The 18,812-nt window shown below is 32.4% G+C and overlaps 1 protein-coding gene across 50 annotated transcripts in view; it reads right to left on the bottom strand.

Moving 5' to 3' along the window:
• Positions 1–18,812, bottom strand: part of GPHN (gephyrin) — a 562,862-nt gene that overhangs the window by 178,592 nt on the left and 365,458 nt on the right. For 15 of the 50 annotated variants that reach the window (XM_070249610.1, XM_070249611.1, XM_070249602.1 and 12 more), the window contains one exon: positions 13,035–13,091. The exons of 15 other annotated variants lie outside the window; for them this stretch is intronic. In XM_070249610.1, the coding sequence (XP_070105711.1) occupies positions 13,035–13,091 (57 nt within the window). Of the gene's footprint in view, positions 1–4,494; positions 4,537–10,802; positions 10,875–13,034; positions 13,092–18,812 lie in introns of all 50 variants that reach the window. 20 more of the 50 variants (XM_023627927.2, XM_070249606.1, XM_023627925.2 and 17 more) reach the window with 3 other exon arrangements.

The following is an 18,812-nucleotide window of genomic DNA, read 5'->3' as shown; positions in this document are numbered from 1 at the left end:
AAGCAGTATATGAGGATAAGCAGAAATTTACTAGTGTCAACTACAACAGTGTTTTCAAAAATCTCTTTATTATGGAAATTTAAAAAATGCCTGTTCAAGTACACAGAAGTACCATCTTTCCTTTTTTTTCTTTTTTGAGGAAGATTGGCCCTGAGCTAACATCTGTTGCCAATCTTCCTCTATTTTGTATGTGGGATGCCACCACAGCATGATCCGATGAGCGGTATTGCAGCTCCATGCCCGGGATCTGGATCTGCGAACCCCAGGCCACCGAAGGGGAGTGTGTGAACTTAACCACTATGGCACCGGGTGGCCCCTTCATCATTTTTTTCAAAAATTATCAACCAATTCTTTTTCAAGAACATTTTGATTAGATATATTTATTAAATATCCTTGTCAAAAAGAAAGTTAAGAGCTTTCCCCTAGCTTTACAGCAGGTCATTTATTTGGATGTCAGAGAGAGGTATGCACTTAATTTTCTTATTTTGACACAATTTACATTTTTTTTAAAAAATTGAAAAGTGAGGTAGGAATCAAGAAACTTTGGTAGCAGCAGTTGCAGTGTTTTCAAAAGATACTATTTCTAATAGATTTCCTTATACTATCTCCAAATTCCCAACTAATGTATACAAACAGCATGAAAGTAATACACATAAGACTGAAAGGAAAGAATGGAACATCAAAGAAAACTATATTGAAATAAATAATTAATCAATCATTAAAGATTTCCTAAGTGAGATTTTGTAAAGTACAAAAATTTTAGGTGATTATCTCACAGTGCAGAATAGTCATTTTAGGAATCTTTATTTTATTTTTTTACATTTTTTTCTAGTTTAAATAGTTTGTGGTCCTGCTGGTGTGTAAAAAATGCACCCCCCCCCCACTTTTATTACACAGGAAATGCTACTGTGTTTAAAGTTCAGTTTTTTTCCTTCCCTTTCTTCTTTCTATCCCTCCTTCCTTCCTTGTACATGTAGATCTACCATCTGCAATTCAGCTGAAACTTTCATTTGCAGAAGCTCCAAACTGTCAGCCAGTCAAGGTTTGTTTAGATCAGAAATGGTGTTCCAACAGTGTGTTAAGAGTTCAAAGGGCAACTATTTTGCATGTTACAACTTAAAAATGCCACCTTTTCTTTAGGTAGCTAAAAGTTCTTAAGCAATAAAAATATAATGAAGTTTCAGTCTTTATCCACTCAACAGGAAAAATCAATTTAGCTTCAAAATTTCAAGCTATTTAAATTACCCTTGCTACTGAAAAATCTAAGACATTAAAGATAAGGTTTTAAAAGGTTCAATGTTTATTAATTTTTTTTTTGGTTTAGATACTGTTACAAATCATAAAAAATTTATATCTAGTGTATATTCCAGCTTTTCAAAGAAATCAGAAAGAGCACTATTTCAAACACGAGATGGTACTAATTCTGGATTTGTTTTAAACTGAGGGAATTCTGAAGCAACTTTTTCAAAGGATTTTAAAAAATGAACACTGCTGGAACAAAGCTGAAGATTAGTTAGAAATTTGGAAGGTGAGTTTTCTTTTTTTTACTTGGCTTGAAGGGATAAACAATAACGTAGAACCTAAGACACCAATCTCATTACATTCATGATGTTTTACGCATTCTAAATGTGAAGCTAATTCCCATCATCAAGAAATAGCTAGCAGATTATAATTGCACGTAAATAAAACATAGTAGGTGCTCAATATTTATTGAATCACTAAATATAAGAAAAATAAGAATAATAAATGACACAAAGGGATGTCTTTCTAACACTCCCTCGAATTAAAGTTTTGTACCTTATGGATACATCTACATCCTCTCATAAGATAAAACCCAAAACTATATAATCAACCTGGACCAGGTAAATAGACACTATAAAAATACCAGATATATGCCATTCAATAACTCCTGAACAGCAGAAAGCATGGTAATTAAGAAAAAATTTTCTGCTACATACTTGGCAGTTTTACCACTTTGGGCAATATATCTATCTTTGCGCCTCAGTTTTCTCGTCTGTAAAACGAAGATGACAATAACGTCTTCTCCAAACAGAGCTGTAGTACAGATTAACTGAGATAAAATAAATGAGATGTCAAACACTGCCTGTCACACAGTAAGAGAATTGCATTTTTTACAAAGGGGCCATTAACTACATGGAGTAACATTTGCTGAGCAGTTATCAGCCAGATAAGGTTAGAAATTACAACTCATGGAGAGATTAATCTTTGAACAAGGCTTATTTCTTTTTGGTGTTACGAATGCCACAGAAGATAGTGACATGAAATTGGTAAAGCCAATGTGTTACATTATGGGTTGGAGAATATATTTCTTCAGTAGTGGAGGTAAGTGAAGATGATATAAATGTGAGGGAAAGAAGAGATTGAGCCAAGGAAGTTTTGGCTACCTCCAAAGCAATGCTATAAAATAAATAATGCACTTGACCAACAGTCCCATCAAGAGGCTTCCAAATGAAAAACTGAAACATGAGGACATTCCTTGAAATTCTAATTATTAAGGCTTATAGTCTAAAATTTTGTGAAACAATCTTTTACTAATTTAAGATGAAACAGGAAACAATTACGGAAGGTTATTTCTGTCTGAAGGATTATCACGAATATTAGATTCCCTAAGATATTCTTCATGTATGGGTCTTTATAGCATCATAAATTAAACATAAACACTACCTATGAAGTCCACAAAGATGTGGGCATTGAGTGGAATATAGAAACCCTACCACAAATGACAAAAAGAGAAACACACTTCATGACAAATAAAGCTCATGTGTCACAATGAAAGAAACAAACCCAAATGAAGCCAGAGTTCATTTAAGAGCTGAGTGCTATGGAGCAAATGCCACAGCATACACAATCCCACCCCCCACAAGCCAGTTCCACATTCCAACCTGAGAGCCTTCCAGCACACATGCTGTCAGAAAGAAAGTAATACCCTGATGGATGCTGTAGGCTGTGATTGGAGATGATGCCAATGGTAGACTTCTTATACACTCTCATGGGAAATGGAGAATTGCCTGGATGAAGTGGCAGAAAGAAATGGGTTATATATTTTTTACACTGGGAATCATAATCCTGGGGAATTAAGAAAAGACCTATGGAAAATGTGGTGATGAGATGATATCAATCTTCTCTTTCAAAAGTCTTTGCTGATACCACAAGTAATTCATTTGCCTTTCATTACTTTGCTTCTCCCTAGAAATACATATTTCAAGAAGAAATTAATTCTCCACAAAATCAATTTTAAGAAAAAAATCTGTAACAGCTGTAATTAGCAAATGAAAATATTAAAGAAGACGGCTGTATTTCTATTGACTCAATAAATTCAACTTTGGGAGGCTATGGGTTTAGTCATGCTATATTCCTCTCAAACCTTTTTCTTAAATTTTAAAGTCAAAAGATGATATTCTGCCATTGGTTCTGTATACACTACCTGGTACTTTAGATAGTACCATCTTTCTGTTTTTGCATGCTATTCTGAGATAATATTGCTATGATCAGAATTAAGCTGATAATACTGGCCTGCATATGGAGCTATAGTGGCCTGTACAAAGTAAATAAGTATAGAAATATATATGTAAAGTAAAAAATTAAGATATTAAAATTCACAGGCTATTAAAGTCTTTTTTATTTACTAGTCAAATTTTGAGGTACATATACTCTTTCCTCATAGCTACTCAACAGTGCCCATGCTTTGGAAAGTAGACTTAAAGGACATTCAAAGTGTGTAAATAATATTTCAACGAATCTGGTGTACAAAGACAGAAAACCCATTTGTGCTAAGGTTTAACACAGTAAGAATAAAAAATCACACCCCTAAAAAGGCAAAGAACACAGGTCAAATTTCATGTAAAATATTTTGTTAACAGAACACGAATTTCATGAGAGATAAGCTCTTCTAGATTGTAAGAACCTTATAAGAATACAAGTATCAAGGAAACTATTTTCCTGAGTAACCTAGTCAGTTTTAAAAGGGAGTGAATCTTCCATTTTATATAAAAATAGGGGAATCATATTAACTTTCCATTTAAATAACCAATTTTAGAAGCTTTCCTGTGTCTATGGTTAATGGGACAGGATCTCACTAATTTAATGTAAATCTTCAGCTACCAGAGACAGACCTACACAGGTATGCAAACTGGAATCTTTGCCTTCAGCCAATATAAGTTTAATAACATATCACCTGGTTCAAAGGAACTGTTACGGAATTCAGGTGGTAGTAAAAATCAAGTTGGCTATTTGGGCTTTAACTATTTCAAAGTGATACAGTGCCAAAAAAAAAGTTACTCGAAAACAGTGAGATATAAAAATATAGAAATTTCCCCCCAAATCATTAATTTTTCCCTTGTTGTACCCTCATCCCTTTCAGCCAAGTGCAAAGTGCAAGGCAAAATAAATTAAGGCAAAAGGAAAATAAAGTAAGAAAAAATGGTGAGGGCGAGCATGTTGTTGACCATGTAAGAAAACACGTGCAAAGTATACCTCAGATACACTATAGGTAGATGAGCACGAGGGAAGCCGAGCCTGGTTTTGCAGTGGGGAAAAGAAAACACTGTTAAAGAGGAAATGATAGCACAGTAAGGGTCTCAGAAGTCTAGATGGCTCCATCACCAACACATTTGCCAGATAGTAAAACAGCTTTATCAGCAGACACTTGAGTTTGAAATCTCAAGGTTCAAGCCATTGAGGAAAACCTTGTGATAAAAAAATATCCGGCTTAAAAAAAAAAATCCATGGTGAAGATGACTCTGATCAGAATCTGGTAAGATCTTGCTGAGGAGATGCTCATTTAAGGTTAACAGGAACTATGATACCACACTGATCTTCATTGGTTTAACTCTGGCAAACTACATGTGAGGTTATTTATAAGATGACTCTACTGTACATCGTCATATTATTCTTTAAAGAGGGCATCAAAGCCAGCTCAGTGATCTGATTCTGATTTCCTGTTCCTACTATTCCGTTCTCAGTACTATTACTGAATCTCCATATATATATACGTGCTAATAGCAACACCATAAAAGATATAAAAACTTAAACATAAAACTCTTCTCCAAACCTACCTTTTATCAGAATATTTCACTGATTTTTCAAATAGCTATTTTATGCTTAAAATCATATTTAATCTTCATGACTTCAAATTGATAATTTTCTAGCCTGTTCTTACTTTCCGGATTGTCACACTGCCACGTTCAATTCTGTGGCCTCTTCTTTCATGAGGTTGTCATGATGCCACGTGAGCTAAATTTTTAAGTATGCATTCTCTAGTTACAAATTCTTCACAAAGTTCCCAAATACAAAGTTAGGGTGGGGAAATGAAGGTTTAGGAGAAGATAGTACAGCGGAGGAATCAGAAATGCCCTAAATATCTGATTTGTTCTTCACTCTATTTCCATCACCCCACCCAGCACAACAGAACATAGTAGGAGCTAATAAGTGTTTATTGAATGAATGAATATACAAACTCTTTTTCTTCTATCTAAAAAACTGAACTGTGTGAAATAGCATTCAGAAGGTTTCACACTTACCATTACAAAGATTTGTAAAAAAAATAATCTCTGCCACTTAATGGGTTACTTTGAAGGCAGTTTCAAAACTATGGTCAATTCTATACATATTAAGAAATTAAACCTTTTTTTCAATCACATACACATCTGATTTTCTTTAGCAGGATGCTACTTCTAAGAAAACCTTGCATGTTTGTTCTGCTTTTATAACCATACCCATAAAACTGAAAAACTTTATCTTTCAAAACAAAGTCTTATCTGTTTTTCTCCCCTCAGTTCTCCATTTTCTATTACTAGGGAAATTTACTTGTCAAGGAAACCTTTTATTAGTACCCTATTTTTGTATTAGAATCAATTCTGAGAAGGACAGTTCCACAGTAAGCATTAAAAATCTCACAGATGTGTCATTTCCACTCCAAACGATGCCTTAGGCTACTGTAGGCAATTTCATAAGTATTAGATGAGAATTTTTTGGATTGAAGCACAAGATAGATTTTTGTCATTTTTCAGTAGAGTTGTAACCTCAGAATTGTACTAATTAACTTTATAGGTTAAGCGAATTCTAATAAAGTGAAAGGTAGCAAAATTAGCCTGTTTTCCAAAGAGATAATCCTAAAATTGATTTACTGTCATCTTCATCATAATAGTCTGGTCATATAAGACATCATTACCAAAATACTCAGAATGTTACATAATTATTACAAACTAAATAGTAAATAAATGCATATTATTAATATGAGTAAATGCCAAAATGTCAAACAAGGAAGACTTAGGAGACTCAAACAATGTTTTACATACAATAACCAAAAGACTGAAATTTCCCTAAAGAAAGTAGAATATACAAAGTAACTGATATTTACTCATTTAAAAGCTACTGAATGTTTATTCATCTAAGAACTGATGTTCCAGCTGTTCTTCCTCACCTCAATCAAAGTTGGCTGATTCAGTGCAGATATCTGTTAGATTTTTAAGTTCTGTATATTAAGATATGATGTATTACTTGATTATGTCAGGGTGTCTTTCCCACTTGTACGAAATTTTCTATAAGAAGGTATGACTTTAGGTGCGGTCAAATAGGAAATTTAGCAGAAATCAAAAGGTGATCATGGTCTTAAGAGAAAATATCTTTATTAAGATGTAATGAAGTAATAAACAGAAAAATGCAATGTGTACAGCAAAAAATACTTTAAAAACACATTTTTAAAAAGTTTGAGAGAGCAAGAAGTGACTTTATCTTCATACTATAAATCTCTGTAAGGGGCTGCCGAAAAAGGAAGAATTTATAATCTACACTTTATCCATATGATAGTTCTACATTTGAAGGGTTTAGTGGTAATTCCATGGTGGGTTTACTTTGTGTGCATGTGTGTGTGTATCATGTGAAGAGCAGGTAGAAAACACAATGAAAAAAGGAAGAATAAAAAGGTAAGGGTAGAAGATTTCAGCGGATTAACTTTCCAGTTATAGGAGGTCTCAGCAAACTTCTTCTGTAAACAGTCAAATAGTAAATATTTTAGGCTTTGCATGCTGTATGGTTTTTGCTGCATCTGTTCAACTCTGCTGTTGTAGTGCAAAAGCAACCAGAAATTATGTGAAAATGAGTGAGAGTGGCTATGTTTCAATAAAACTTTATTTCTGGACACTGAAATGTGAATTTCATATAATTTTCACATCATGAAACGATGTTCTTTTGATTTCCCCCCATCATTTAAAAATGCAAAAATCATTCCTAGCTTGTGTGCCCACAAAAGAGAAACAGGGTTTGGCCGAAGGGTTGTAGTTTGCTGAACCCTGAGCTACAACATTAATTTGATGAATACAAAAGTACAAAGAAACCCAAAGAAAATTCATTAAAAGTGTTAGATGAGTTAGCTCAGAACTAAGGCTAGAATGAAAATAATGATCTTAAAAGATCTATAAAATCACAACCATCTAATTCATTATTTATATTAGCCCTATTTCATACTAGTCTTGTTTCAACCTTCAGACAACTAAGTTAAAAGTTTAAAAATCACTCTTCAAGAGACATTACTTTCTGACTTGATTCAGATATTTTTCTTAAACTTATTAAAAACAGTCTTATTTTAAATGATAACTGCTTCCTTAACTTTTTCGACTTCAAATAATACCATCCCTTTATTTGTGTTAGCATAGCAAGTACTTATATTTCTTCAACTTCATCTTTCTTGTTAGTTCAGTTATGTGCCAATAATCAGTCCTCAGAAATCATGATTCCCAAATCATAGTCTGTCAAAGCCTTTAAAAATTAACATATTTGGTTACCCCAAATCTATCTCTATATATGTGTAGCTGAACAGAAATTTACTATGATATTACATAGACTAAGTGAAAATACAAAACTTGTGGCTTTGAGGTATTTTTACTCTTTTCTTTCCACTTGTCTTTATTTCATGAGCATTGATCTACTTTTTCTGAATATTTTAACATTCAAACTTCCCAGGGTCCCACTGCTCTTTAACTAATTAACTCCAATTTTGTAAATTTGCTTTGACTTATATTATCTAAACAAAGTATTAGTTTGCATTATTTTATCTTATGTTTTCCATAGGATAAGAACTGTCTGCACTATTCTTCAATCTTGTGCATTACTTTTAATATTCTTCCCACTAGATTCAAGCATTTGATTAAATAGAAAAATAATTTTTCCCTTTATATGGTTTCACTCTACAGTCATTTTCAACACATTATCAATCTAAAGATTTATAGTAATATTTGTGGTCATTAAATTAGGCAAACTCTGCTTACATACCAGATGACAACTTTATTATTATTAAAATTACTAAAAACCCATTTAGGGTTCAGAACATTTCAGTTTAGTAAAACATACAGAAAAAGATGATACATTCTTGATTTAGAATTCAAGAATCTAATACATCCTACTTTTTGCTAGAGTTAATGTAAGATAAAAAAGTATATTTTCATATGAAAAATAAATAAAATTTAGTATTATTCCAAAAATTACATCTGAATAGAATATTCTACTTTATATCATTGATTATCCATAATAAATAAGGTTGCAGGATTCTTTCTTCTCTAAAAATAATATATTGTATAGATGTTACCAGTTTAAGCACTGATGATTTAATTAAATCCTTATCCCAAAATTCTGAATGATGTCTCACATTCTCTAACTACTAAACAAAATATTGAAGTGGCAACATGGTTCTGAATCTTTCATCTTCCTAAAATATTTAGCAACGTTTCAATGAATTAAAACGCTCTTGTGTGTGTATACCTACAATAAATTTTCACAAAATGGAATGGTCACTGTATGCCAATTTATCTCATTTTAGAAACAGAATTTGTTTATATAGCCTATGGTACTGAGAATAACTATTCTGCTTCTAAGCAACAGCTTTTAATATACAAGGCATATTTTAAGGCATGCTGGGGTAGTAGGAATTAAAGGGGAGGGAGAGAGACAACATTCAGCTAAGCAATTGATTTGTATCTTTTCTTAGCTGAACTCTCTAGAGAAGATATTATTTACTTTTTGATAGTTTTTCTTCCCTATACTTTTCTAGTTAATGGGAATCTTAGAATGATATACCTCACATTCAATCATTTTAGAAAAAAGGTAATCAGAACAAAGTGCAACCCAGTGAAATGAAATAAAAGATTAAGACACTGAGATGAATTATTATGTACTCTACCTTGCAGTATAGGTGTTGGAAAAAAGAAACTGACAAGTGGCATGAGATAACCCAGTTTTCGAAGCACAAAACTTTTAATTTAACCCTGACCTAACATTAACTCCCAACCATATACATCTTAGCAAATCTCAACTTTCTAGTCCCAGTTTGATTGAAAGAAAAATAGTATCACTTCTCAGGATTGGTTAGGGAAGAGTATGACACTAAATGCACATATTAATATTATCAGAATCTTTTTTAGGGGTTTCTAGAATAAAACCCAGGTATGTTTAGACTAGTTCCATAAAATTCATACTAATCTTATTTTTTTAAACAGTGAATTAGATTCCGGGGTTATGGATCAACTTTCAAATTCTATAAAATACGCATAGAAAAGAAGGACTGGCCCAAAAGAAAGAAGTAGAAAAATGAGACATTTGTATTAATTTCCTTCTCTGTTTAGCTATCAGAATTTAATGATTGATATTAATAAAAACAACTTCGGACTTTAATGATCAGAAATTTAATATAGAGACATTCAAAACTACATATGATATACAATTAAAAACAAGCTGAGAAACCAGAGAATTATCATATCACTATTATTTTTTTATTCTACCCTTTATAGTATAACTATTACAGCAATATGAATTAAATGTGTAGCAATAATCTTGGGAGAAGTAAATCAGGGCTAGGATTCATATGAACTTTTAAAAAAGTCTCAGGAATGGGAGGGCAGTGTTAAATGGAGCCAGAAATTATTTACTGCAATAATTTAGCTTTTCTTCTGCCATATTTACACCATATACCATTTTAGATATTTTACTTCCATTTATCTTGAAAGGATATATTCAGAAGGACCAAGCATTCTAAGTCTAAACTATTGGTCACAAAAAATCCTTTTGTTACAATTGCCAATATGATGTATGTACAGTATTCAGTGGCTCTAAGTTATGTTCTCCTTCAAAGTATTGTCTTAGGTATATTAGCTTTTATTTCAAGTATTTGTAAGATGTTACATGATGGTGTTCCTGGTGAAGATGCTTACTGCCTGATTTTCTTATTTTTAAACAAAAGATGATATCTTATAGTTATTCCCAAAGAGTCTGAGTTAAAAGAAGCCTATTAACTCAGAAAAAATATGTCTACTTGCCAGATTGCCTACGATGACATTCTAACATTGACCATTTTCCTTGACAATTTAAATTGAATCACCAAAGCTCTATCACTTGGATCCAGCCCATAATTTATAATCCTGCTGACACATCAAACAAGGGGTAGAAGACAAAGCCAATGGAAAAGATCCAATGAAGTCTCATGAAAAGATCCTCAGAAAATTACACAACTGTATAAGAAACAGAGTTTGAAAAGAAAGTTTTTATTTTGCTTTGGAGCCAGAAAGTTATTAAATTAACTGCAATGTTAGTGTGGTTTCAGAGTCCTCTACCCTGCCAATTTAATGTTTATTTAGTAAATGTGAGCATGAAGCTGCAGCTAGAAAAGAAAGAAGGAGATAGGGAGAAAAGAGACAGAAAGTAAAAAAGATGGAGATGAGAGGACAAACCAATTAGATTTGGATTACCAGTCAGCAGAAGTTTAGGAAAAAAAAAATCACCGAGTGAAATCGTACATTTACTCTGAGAGAGTATCCTTTCACATTGCCTTCTAGGTGATCTCTGAGCTCCTCCAGCTTTCGATGGAGCTACATGTAAACATCAGAAAATGAATTGAAAAAGCAACTTGTTCTCTTTTCAGTTTTCCTTTTTCCTTTTAAAAATAAGATCATAGCGTTATACATTTCTCACTGCCTTTGGCAAACATTTCAAAACATCAAAGATCTTTGTGTAACACAAGAATAAATGATCAATAAACCCGTGACTAGGAAGCCAACATTTTAATTATAGCATCTTTTCTCCCCAAAGTGTTAGAGAAAATAAATACTATAACTACCCTTATAATCCCCTAGAGATTCACTTTAAAATATTCTATTTGGTAGAAATATGGAGTAAAGATATTTAAGAATTATAAAATTTGTCTTTCTTTCCCAAACACACTTTTTGATTTAAGGCTGCATCCATCTTAAAGTAAAGTGATTGAACTCTAAAATATTCTTTTGTTTTTATACATATGTGTATATACATAATCATACTGTATATACTCTTAAAAACAATACACATACAATTATAACTTAAGTTCTGTACATCCAAAGGTCGAACTTAGATCTAATTAGACATGCGCACACTCACTCACACAATCCAGTTTATAGCGGATGGTGCTGCAGTTATGGATGCCACTTTATCTTGATTTCACTATCAGTAATTTTCACAAAGTTATGTCGCACTGCACCTTTTTGAGTCATAATCCAGTCTAAACAAGAATGGATTTATCTTCTCTTAAACATCAGGGTAAAATATGATACCTCACAGGAAGACAGTGAGGAATGCTACTAATATATCATCAGGATACATAAACTCATATTTTTATGACTGAATAATTTTAACTTGCCTTGTTTTTCTAATAGGCATATAATCAACACTTCCCAGCCCCTGATTATCCTTAGTGAAATAACATCAAAAAAAAAAAAAGCTACCCAGTATATAGCAGTGTTAGAGAACAGAGAGGATGGCTTGTCTGGAATAAAGGACACAAACATACAGACACACCTTCATCCATGTGCACTCACGTGCACAGACACAAATAAACAACAACAAAAAAGTAAAATTAAGAAGGCAGAAGAGGCAAGGAGAGGAAGAGTGCAGAAATTAGTGCTTCATAAATTGTTAAATGGAAATAAATTTGTGGTGTGTAATTTGAAATGACTTTATATTAGGCCTCCAGGTTTTTACTGAATTTTGGGACATCCCAGGGCAGTAAATGATCTGTCATTTTGATTACTTTAACAGTTACTATTGCTGTAAGGACAAATGGGATTGAGATATAAGAAGTGGTTAATTTTGGGGGCAATTCCTCTGCATGTTTTTAAAATGCAGCAAATTTCCTAACTTGCATTTATGGTGGCAGCATTAAAAGTGATCACTGGCTATGTGTGTGTTTCTTAAGGATGATAACTTGTTCACTTTTTAATTGTGATTAAATATTAGAGTATTGAGTGCCCAAGATATATTGACCAAATGAATATTTAACAACTAGCAAATGGGACCATCAGATCAGAAATCTTTAAGTTGGATATTAGCAGATCACATACACACATGGGCAAACATTTAGACATATATCGGTTTCAGTTAATTGTTATATCAATTTTTTTAACTTTTAAAAAAGAAAACAAAGGATATTAAGAATGCTTAAATACTATTACCTATATGTGAGCCCATTATACTAGCATCATATAAAATTCTTTTTCTTTTAATTCTTAAGATTATGTACATAAAATACATGTGACTAACTCATAATTATTTTTCTGCAATGAACTATAAATGGTAATGACACTAAAATAACACAATTACTTTTTACAAAAAAAGTATAAAGGGGAGATAATATTCTGAAAATAAACATTAGTTCTCTGTGTTACAGGAACTTAACACACAGTCAGTGACATCAATCAGAGGAACGGTTTACTCTAGAGCCCCAAATTATAGGCACCTGTAATGAGGCAGTTGCCCTTTGTCTTGTTTGTGGTGCCATTCAAAGCTAGTTATTTGGCAGCTTGCCTTCAGCTGGTTGCTCTATGTGTAGCTGAAACAAACAAAAAAAATATGACCCAACAGCCAATAAAAATATTAAAAGAAAAAAAAATGGGATGGTGAAAAATGGAAAAAGCCCCCTTCCTCCCACCACCCTCCAAAAAGGAAGAAGGGTAGGCTATAGACGAAATCTTGCCAAAAAATGTTAGAAACATATTTACTTTGAGGGATCCAACTCTACTAGCAACTCCTTTGCTTTCATCCGGCCGTCTAATTTGCTACAATGAGGGAAGATGGGTAAAAAAGACAGAATAAAGAAAAAGTGAACTTAAAAAATTTTCTACACATTAGTAAGTAATACATGCAAAAACATCAATTGACTCTTTGAGGGACCTCTTAGGAGGCCAAGGAGTTAACTAACTCAGAGGCTATATGACATGCTCTGCAAACAGGCTAGTCACTAAAATTCACTTTGTTATGGTACTATTCCTGAAATGAGGAAATGGGCACTTACTTTTGGTTATCTTGGGGACCTCTGATGAAGCAGTATCTGGAGTAGTGTTACATTTGCATTTGGTTTATAAAAAACAAAGAATTACAAATATACCTATGCAAAGAATTTTGTCTCTTTCAGTGTTTTAGTGTCTATTCCATTGTAATATCAGAAAACATCAATGGTATGACTAGAAACATGAGCGTTCCCTAAGTGGAAACAAAGTCCTGACAAGCATCATTCTTGATAGGTGACAGAGTGAAGCCCCTCTGCTTGCAGACCCCAAGCATTGAGGTTGTTCAGCTGTCACTGAGATTCCCAATTAAACAATTGTGCTGCCCAACCAGAAAATTTTAATGCCAGACCAATGTTAGATACATTCACTCCCTCAAAGCTTTCTGTTATTTCAGTTGAATTTTCCTCGGGTAAGACAGGGAAAAAAAAAAATAAAAGCGTTATTTTAAAAACTTGTTTCATATCACTATATAAATGAGAAAAGGAAGATTCTCAACACAAAGTGTTTTATTAGATAAGGTATAAACTAGAAATTCTTTTGCTTTTTAATAGAGCTGTAACAAGAAATAATATATTGGTTAAAGAGGAAGACAAACAAACAAAATGGGGGAGGAAAGGAACGGAGCTTCAGACCAAGTGCTTTTTCCATTACCAATTCCTTCCTACACATGCAGAATGATGGTCTCCGTTCAGACCAGTACGGTCAAGTTAGCTGTGATGTTCCTGCTTGTAGAGGAAGTATCAACGTGATGCCAAGTTCCCAGTGTTAAACTCCTCGGGAAAAATAATAAACCTGACCATGTTACAAAATTATATTTCCTGGAGGCAAGCTATAGATTGTCTTATCCCTTTTAGGACATCTCTGATAGCATATGGAGATTATTTAGGAGTCATATTGAGAAAATTGAATTTTCATTTTGAAAAAAAGCCTCTTGGTACATAAGAATTGTGTCAACTTTTGGTTTTACTTGATATAAAAAGCTTTTTACTTTTATCTTCAACGTTAACTAAATGTTATGCCCAAAAGACAATCACCAATTCTCACTCGTCTTGGTATAACAGAATTTTCAAATTTAGAAACAATGGATACTAGTTAGAACAGCAACACTCTGTAAGAGAGGGCCTCTGGATGGACAGGGAGTTCATAATACCTAGTCATTCATTTGTGTTATTTTCTTTGAATTCAGAGAACATCTTTATATCAAAAGCTGTTTCCCATTTTAAATGGAGACTCACAATATCTTGATTATAAAGATAAACTAGGTAGTTTCCTAAAAAAATATAAAGTCTAATGCCTCTGCTGTTTTCTGAAAACTTTCAGAAACTGAAGATTTTCAGAACTGTTATATAGTAACAAGTGAATACTACTTTCGACATTGTCTTTTATTAGCAGAAGGCTTAAAATTACATCAAGTCTGGCAACATAAGGTATCTTCTTCAAGGTTACATAGAACATTAATGACAAATCTAGGAACAACATCCATGGTTCCTGATTTCTAATTTAAAGTTGTATTCCCTTAATATACCTGGAATAAATGGGTTAGAAAAAAAGTGATGCTTATAAGAGGATGTACATGTATATATGTCTCTGTCTATCTAACTCTCCATCTATGGAAGAAATTTTATATTATTATATTTATGGAAGAAAATATTCCTATGCCATTTCAGTTCCAAATGCAAGTGCAAGTACAAAAACTTAAAAGAATGAATTATAAGAGAAAAGATAGTCACCATTGAACTCTGAACGTGAAAAACAGATAGACTATAATACCAATTTAAACAACGATTTTTGGAAGCAGACAGCTCATCTGTCAATGCTTGACATCAATTTTCTATATATAAAGTGACTTTGTAAATTTGAAACTATCATAAGAGGAAGACTTTAGAAAAACAATGTGGTTATTAAAGCCAGAAGTGGTTGTAATTCAAGTGTCATGTGATTTTTTTGTGGTCCCTGAAAGAGGTAATAATTCTGAAAAACTTCAGAAAGAATTTGAAAAAGATTTGTCTCATAAACAAAAACTTGAGAAGTAGAGAAAAGCCAAATCAATAGATTTTAAAATGTAATGCTTTCATTTATTCTAGTCAATCCTTAATTATCAATTATGATGGAGAGCAGTATAAAATAAAAGAAGTTCACAGCTAATCCAAATGCTTGATTATTATTTTTCTTTGATAAGAATTTAAAAGAAATCACAAAATATTAGCATCTGGGTAAGATGAATTAATTTACTGTTTATGATAATTATAAGAGCCTCAAATCATTAGCTAATTTTATACATATTTTTCTATGAGCCTAAACATTCTCTATCAGTAACTAAGAGAAGTTAAACTGCAAATGTTTACATTGCATATAAGATCACTGCAATATAAATGAAGTTTGAGAATTGGATGTAAAGAGTTGTGGGGATTGTTAGCCAGTTGAGATTACTAGTTTATTTAAATATATTGAAAATTAAAATTAGTTGCAAACCAAAAAACCTTAACACTAAAAATTTTTCTACCCTGAAGAAATCTTCTTAGAAGTATTTCACTGAGATTGCAAAAGAAAAACCAGAGGATCCAAAACATTTTATCTTCTATTCAGGCTCTCAAGTAAAATATATTGAACAAAATATCCATTAAAAACAGTGTGACAATATTGCACTGTATCACCTCTTTTGCAACATTCCAGGAATCTTTCTTCAGGGGGTAACTGGGGAATTTATCATCAGGGATTATTTACCAGGATGACTCTGCTATTTGTATTCGCCTTTGGATTCTAGCAATATCATGCAATAAAAGAAACTGTCTGGATGTTAACACAATATGGATTGTTGATTTAGCCCATTTCTCCAAAACTGAGCTCACTATAAAATCATTTACACTGTTAACAAGGTAGAAGACTATCCCATCCCACCCTCACCTCCCTTGCCAATAATAAGTAGCTGTAAATGTTATATTTTTATTAAAGCAAACATATAGATTTTAGCGTAGAAAGCCAACTTTATATTAATTTTTAAAATAAAATATGAAACTTCAAAGAAATTTCAGGCTTGTAGAAACCACATTAAGGTAGGCACCCCTAACACTAGGTCTATGCCTTCACACTTTTATTTACTTCCAAGATGTCTGGTGAAAAACTGAGAAAAGGTGGTATATTTAGTGTTTGTTTGTTTTATTGATGAGAGGACTCAGGTCTAGAGAAGGTCAATGGATTTCTGGAGACATAAATTAGAAAACAACACAGCTGGTATTAAATTCTCTGACGCTCAGGACTTTTCATTAAATTTAGGTTCTCATCTATGGAATGACTAATGTAGATCTCCCCTCCTTCTCCCATGATATATTTTATGTTGATTTAGATTAAGATTATATAGATTAAACAAAAATTTCTGTTTGTTTGTTTGCCCTAGGGACTGAACTATTCTGTTTTTAGAATTATCTAATGATGTTCACCCTGAGAGACAAGCATTTTTTATTTTTTTGGGAAGATTAGCCCTGAGCTAACTGCTGCCAATCCTCCTCTTTTTTCTGAGGAAGACTGGCCCTGAGCTAACATCCATGCCCATCTTCCTCTACTGTATATGTGGGACGCCTACATGCATAGCTTGCCAAGTGGTGCCATTTCCGCATCTGGAATCCAAACCTGTGAACCCCGGGCTGCTGAAGCGGAACATGAGCATGTAACCACTGTGCCACCCGGCTGGTCCCGAGATAAGCATTTTTAACTCTATTTTATTGCGCCAATTTTTTTTTAAAGTATAAGTTATTAATGATAGGAAATAAAACTTTTTTCTTAGAAATTGTTTTTATCTTCCATCCAATATCACTCAGTATATACACGTAGAGCTATAGATTGTTTATGGTAGTTATGCTTAGGAGGAGGAGATTTTTTAAAAAGTTTTACTTGTGAGCTCAACATTTGTGATTATTACGGCAAAGTAAAAAAAGAGGAAAGAAATGAAAATGAGAGGTGCGTCAAGAAAAAATAAATAATGCGCTTCTGGAGAAAGATAATACGATTATAAACTAAACCAATATAAAGATAGAGACAATCAAGGAAAGAGTTGTGAAAAATAATGAAGAAATAAGAAGACAAAAATTAGAATCTTCATAGTAAGTCACAGACCACCAACCCCTCCCCCTACAAAAAATTTTTATCCTTAGGACATTTTTTATTTTAAAGGCTCTGATTTCTCATGGGTTATTAACATTTGAAATTATTTATATATTATTATGCATTTGTAATTTTGATTCTTAAGTTTCTATAATAGCTTTGATTCCAAAATAAGACAATCTATACAAAATTAGACTTTTAAGCAAGTTATTTCCTGTCCACTAGCCAGAGAATAATCCAATCTATGTTCTGTTTTCCCAAATTTCTTATCTGTCTAAAAAGAAATTATGAAGCCCATCAAAGGTGTGGTATGAAAGGATTTATTAGGCACTTTGAAATAGATAACTTTTAAATAGTACAGTATATGTTCTTAAGAATTATGTATTATTTGTGTATGAGACAGAAAAAAGTTTATTTTAAAACTTCTATTGAAATATGATATAATTTTCTACTAGGAAGATTAAGAATAGAATGGATTAGTCTGGATATAAAAATGCTATAGTGTAAAATACAGGTAAAAAATGAATAAATCATAGTTGGCTTTATGAAGATTTGCTATAAATCTGAAAATCAGGTAAAAGACACCCTGTCATTAACAGACCATTATCTAAATAACAAAACAAACAAAAACTTTTATCATTCTGGTTTAAAAAATAATATAACCTAGACTTCCAACTCTATGCAGTTTTGTTTACTACTTTTTTAAAGTACGTATTTTATTTTGAGCATTTTCCTATGTCATTAAATATTCTTAAAGACATGATTTTTAGGTTATATAAATAACCCGTATATGTATTTCTACAAGTTATCTAACCATAGACATTAAAGTTGGTTCTACTTTTTCATGAATATAAATAATGTTGTGATAAATAATCTTGTACATAAGTCTCTGATGGACTCTGATAAGTTCCACTGGATAATTTCTGGAAACAACGTGATTAGTTAAAACATAAGAAAAATTTTAAATTTTTAAATTTATGTACATATGTATAAATAATGTTTGCTTGCAAGGTTATACAAATTTATATTCCTACTAGTGTGAAGAGAAATATTCATATCACTGCTCATTATGGCATAGAGGAGTATAATTTTAAAATAGTTATCAATTTGATTGTAAAATCTGTATTGTTTAAAATTTTTAATAGATTTCTAGAGAAAGGGTACGTTTTTTCCCACATATTTGCCGAACTTCCTTCCTTTTATGAAGACTGTTCCTACCCTTTACTCATTCTATTTCTTTTTTCTCCTATGAGATTAGAAGAGCTCTTTTAGGCTCTCAACCCTTTATCTGATAGATTTTTTTCCACGTCAGCTCCACTATAAGACCCTTGAGGGCAGAATTAGTAAGTCTATCCATCGCTGTATTCCCAACATCTAGCACAGTATTTGACA

The sequence above is a fragment of the Equus caballus genome, chromosome 24 (genome assembly GCF_041296265.1).
Source record: "Equus caballus isolate H_3958 breed thoroughbred chromosome 24, TB-T2T, whole genome shotgun sequence".
Taxonomy (NCBI): Eukaryota; Metazoa; Chordata; class Mammalia; order Perissodactyla; family Equidae; genus Equus; species Equus caballus.
The sequence above is the reverse complement of the archived record's forward strand: the minus strand, read 5'-3'. Positions and strand labels throughout refer to the sequence as shown.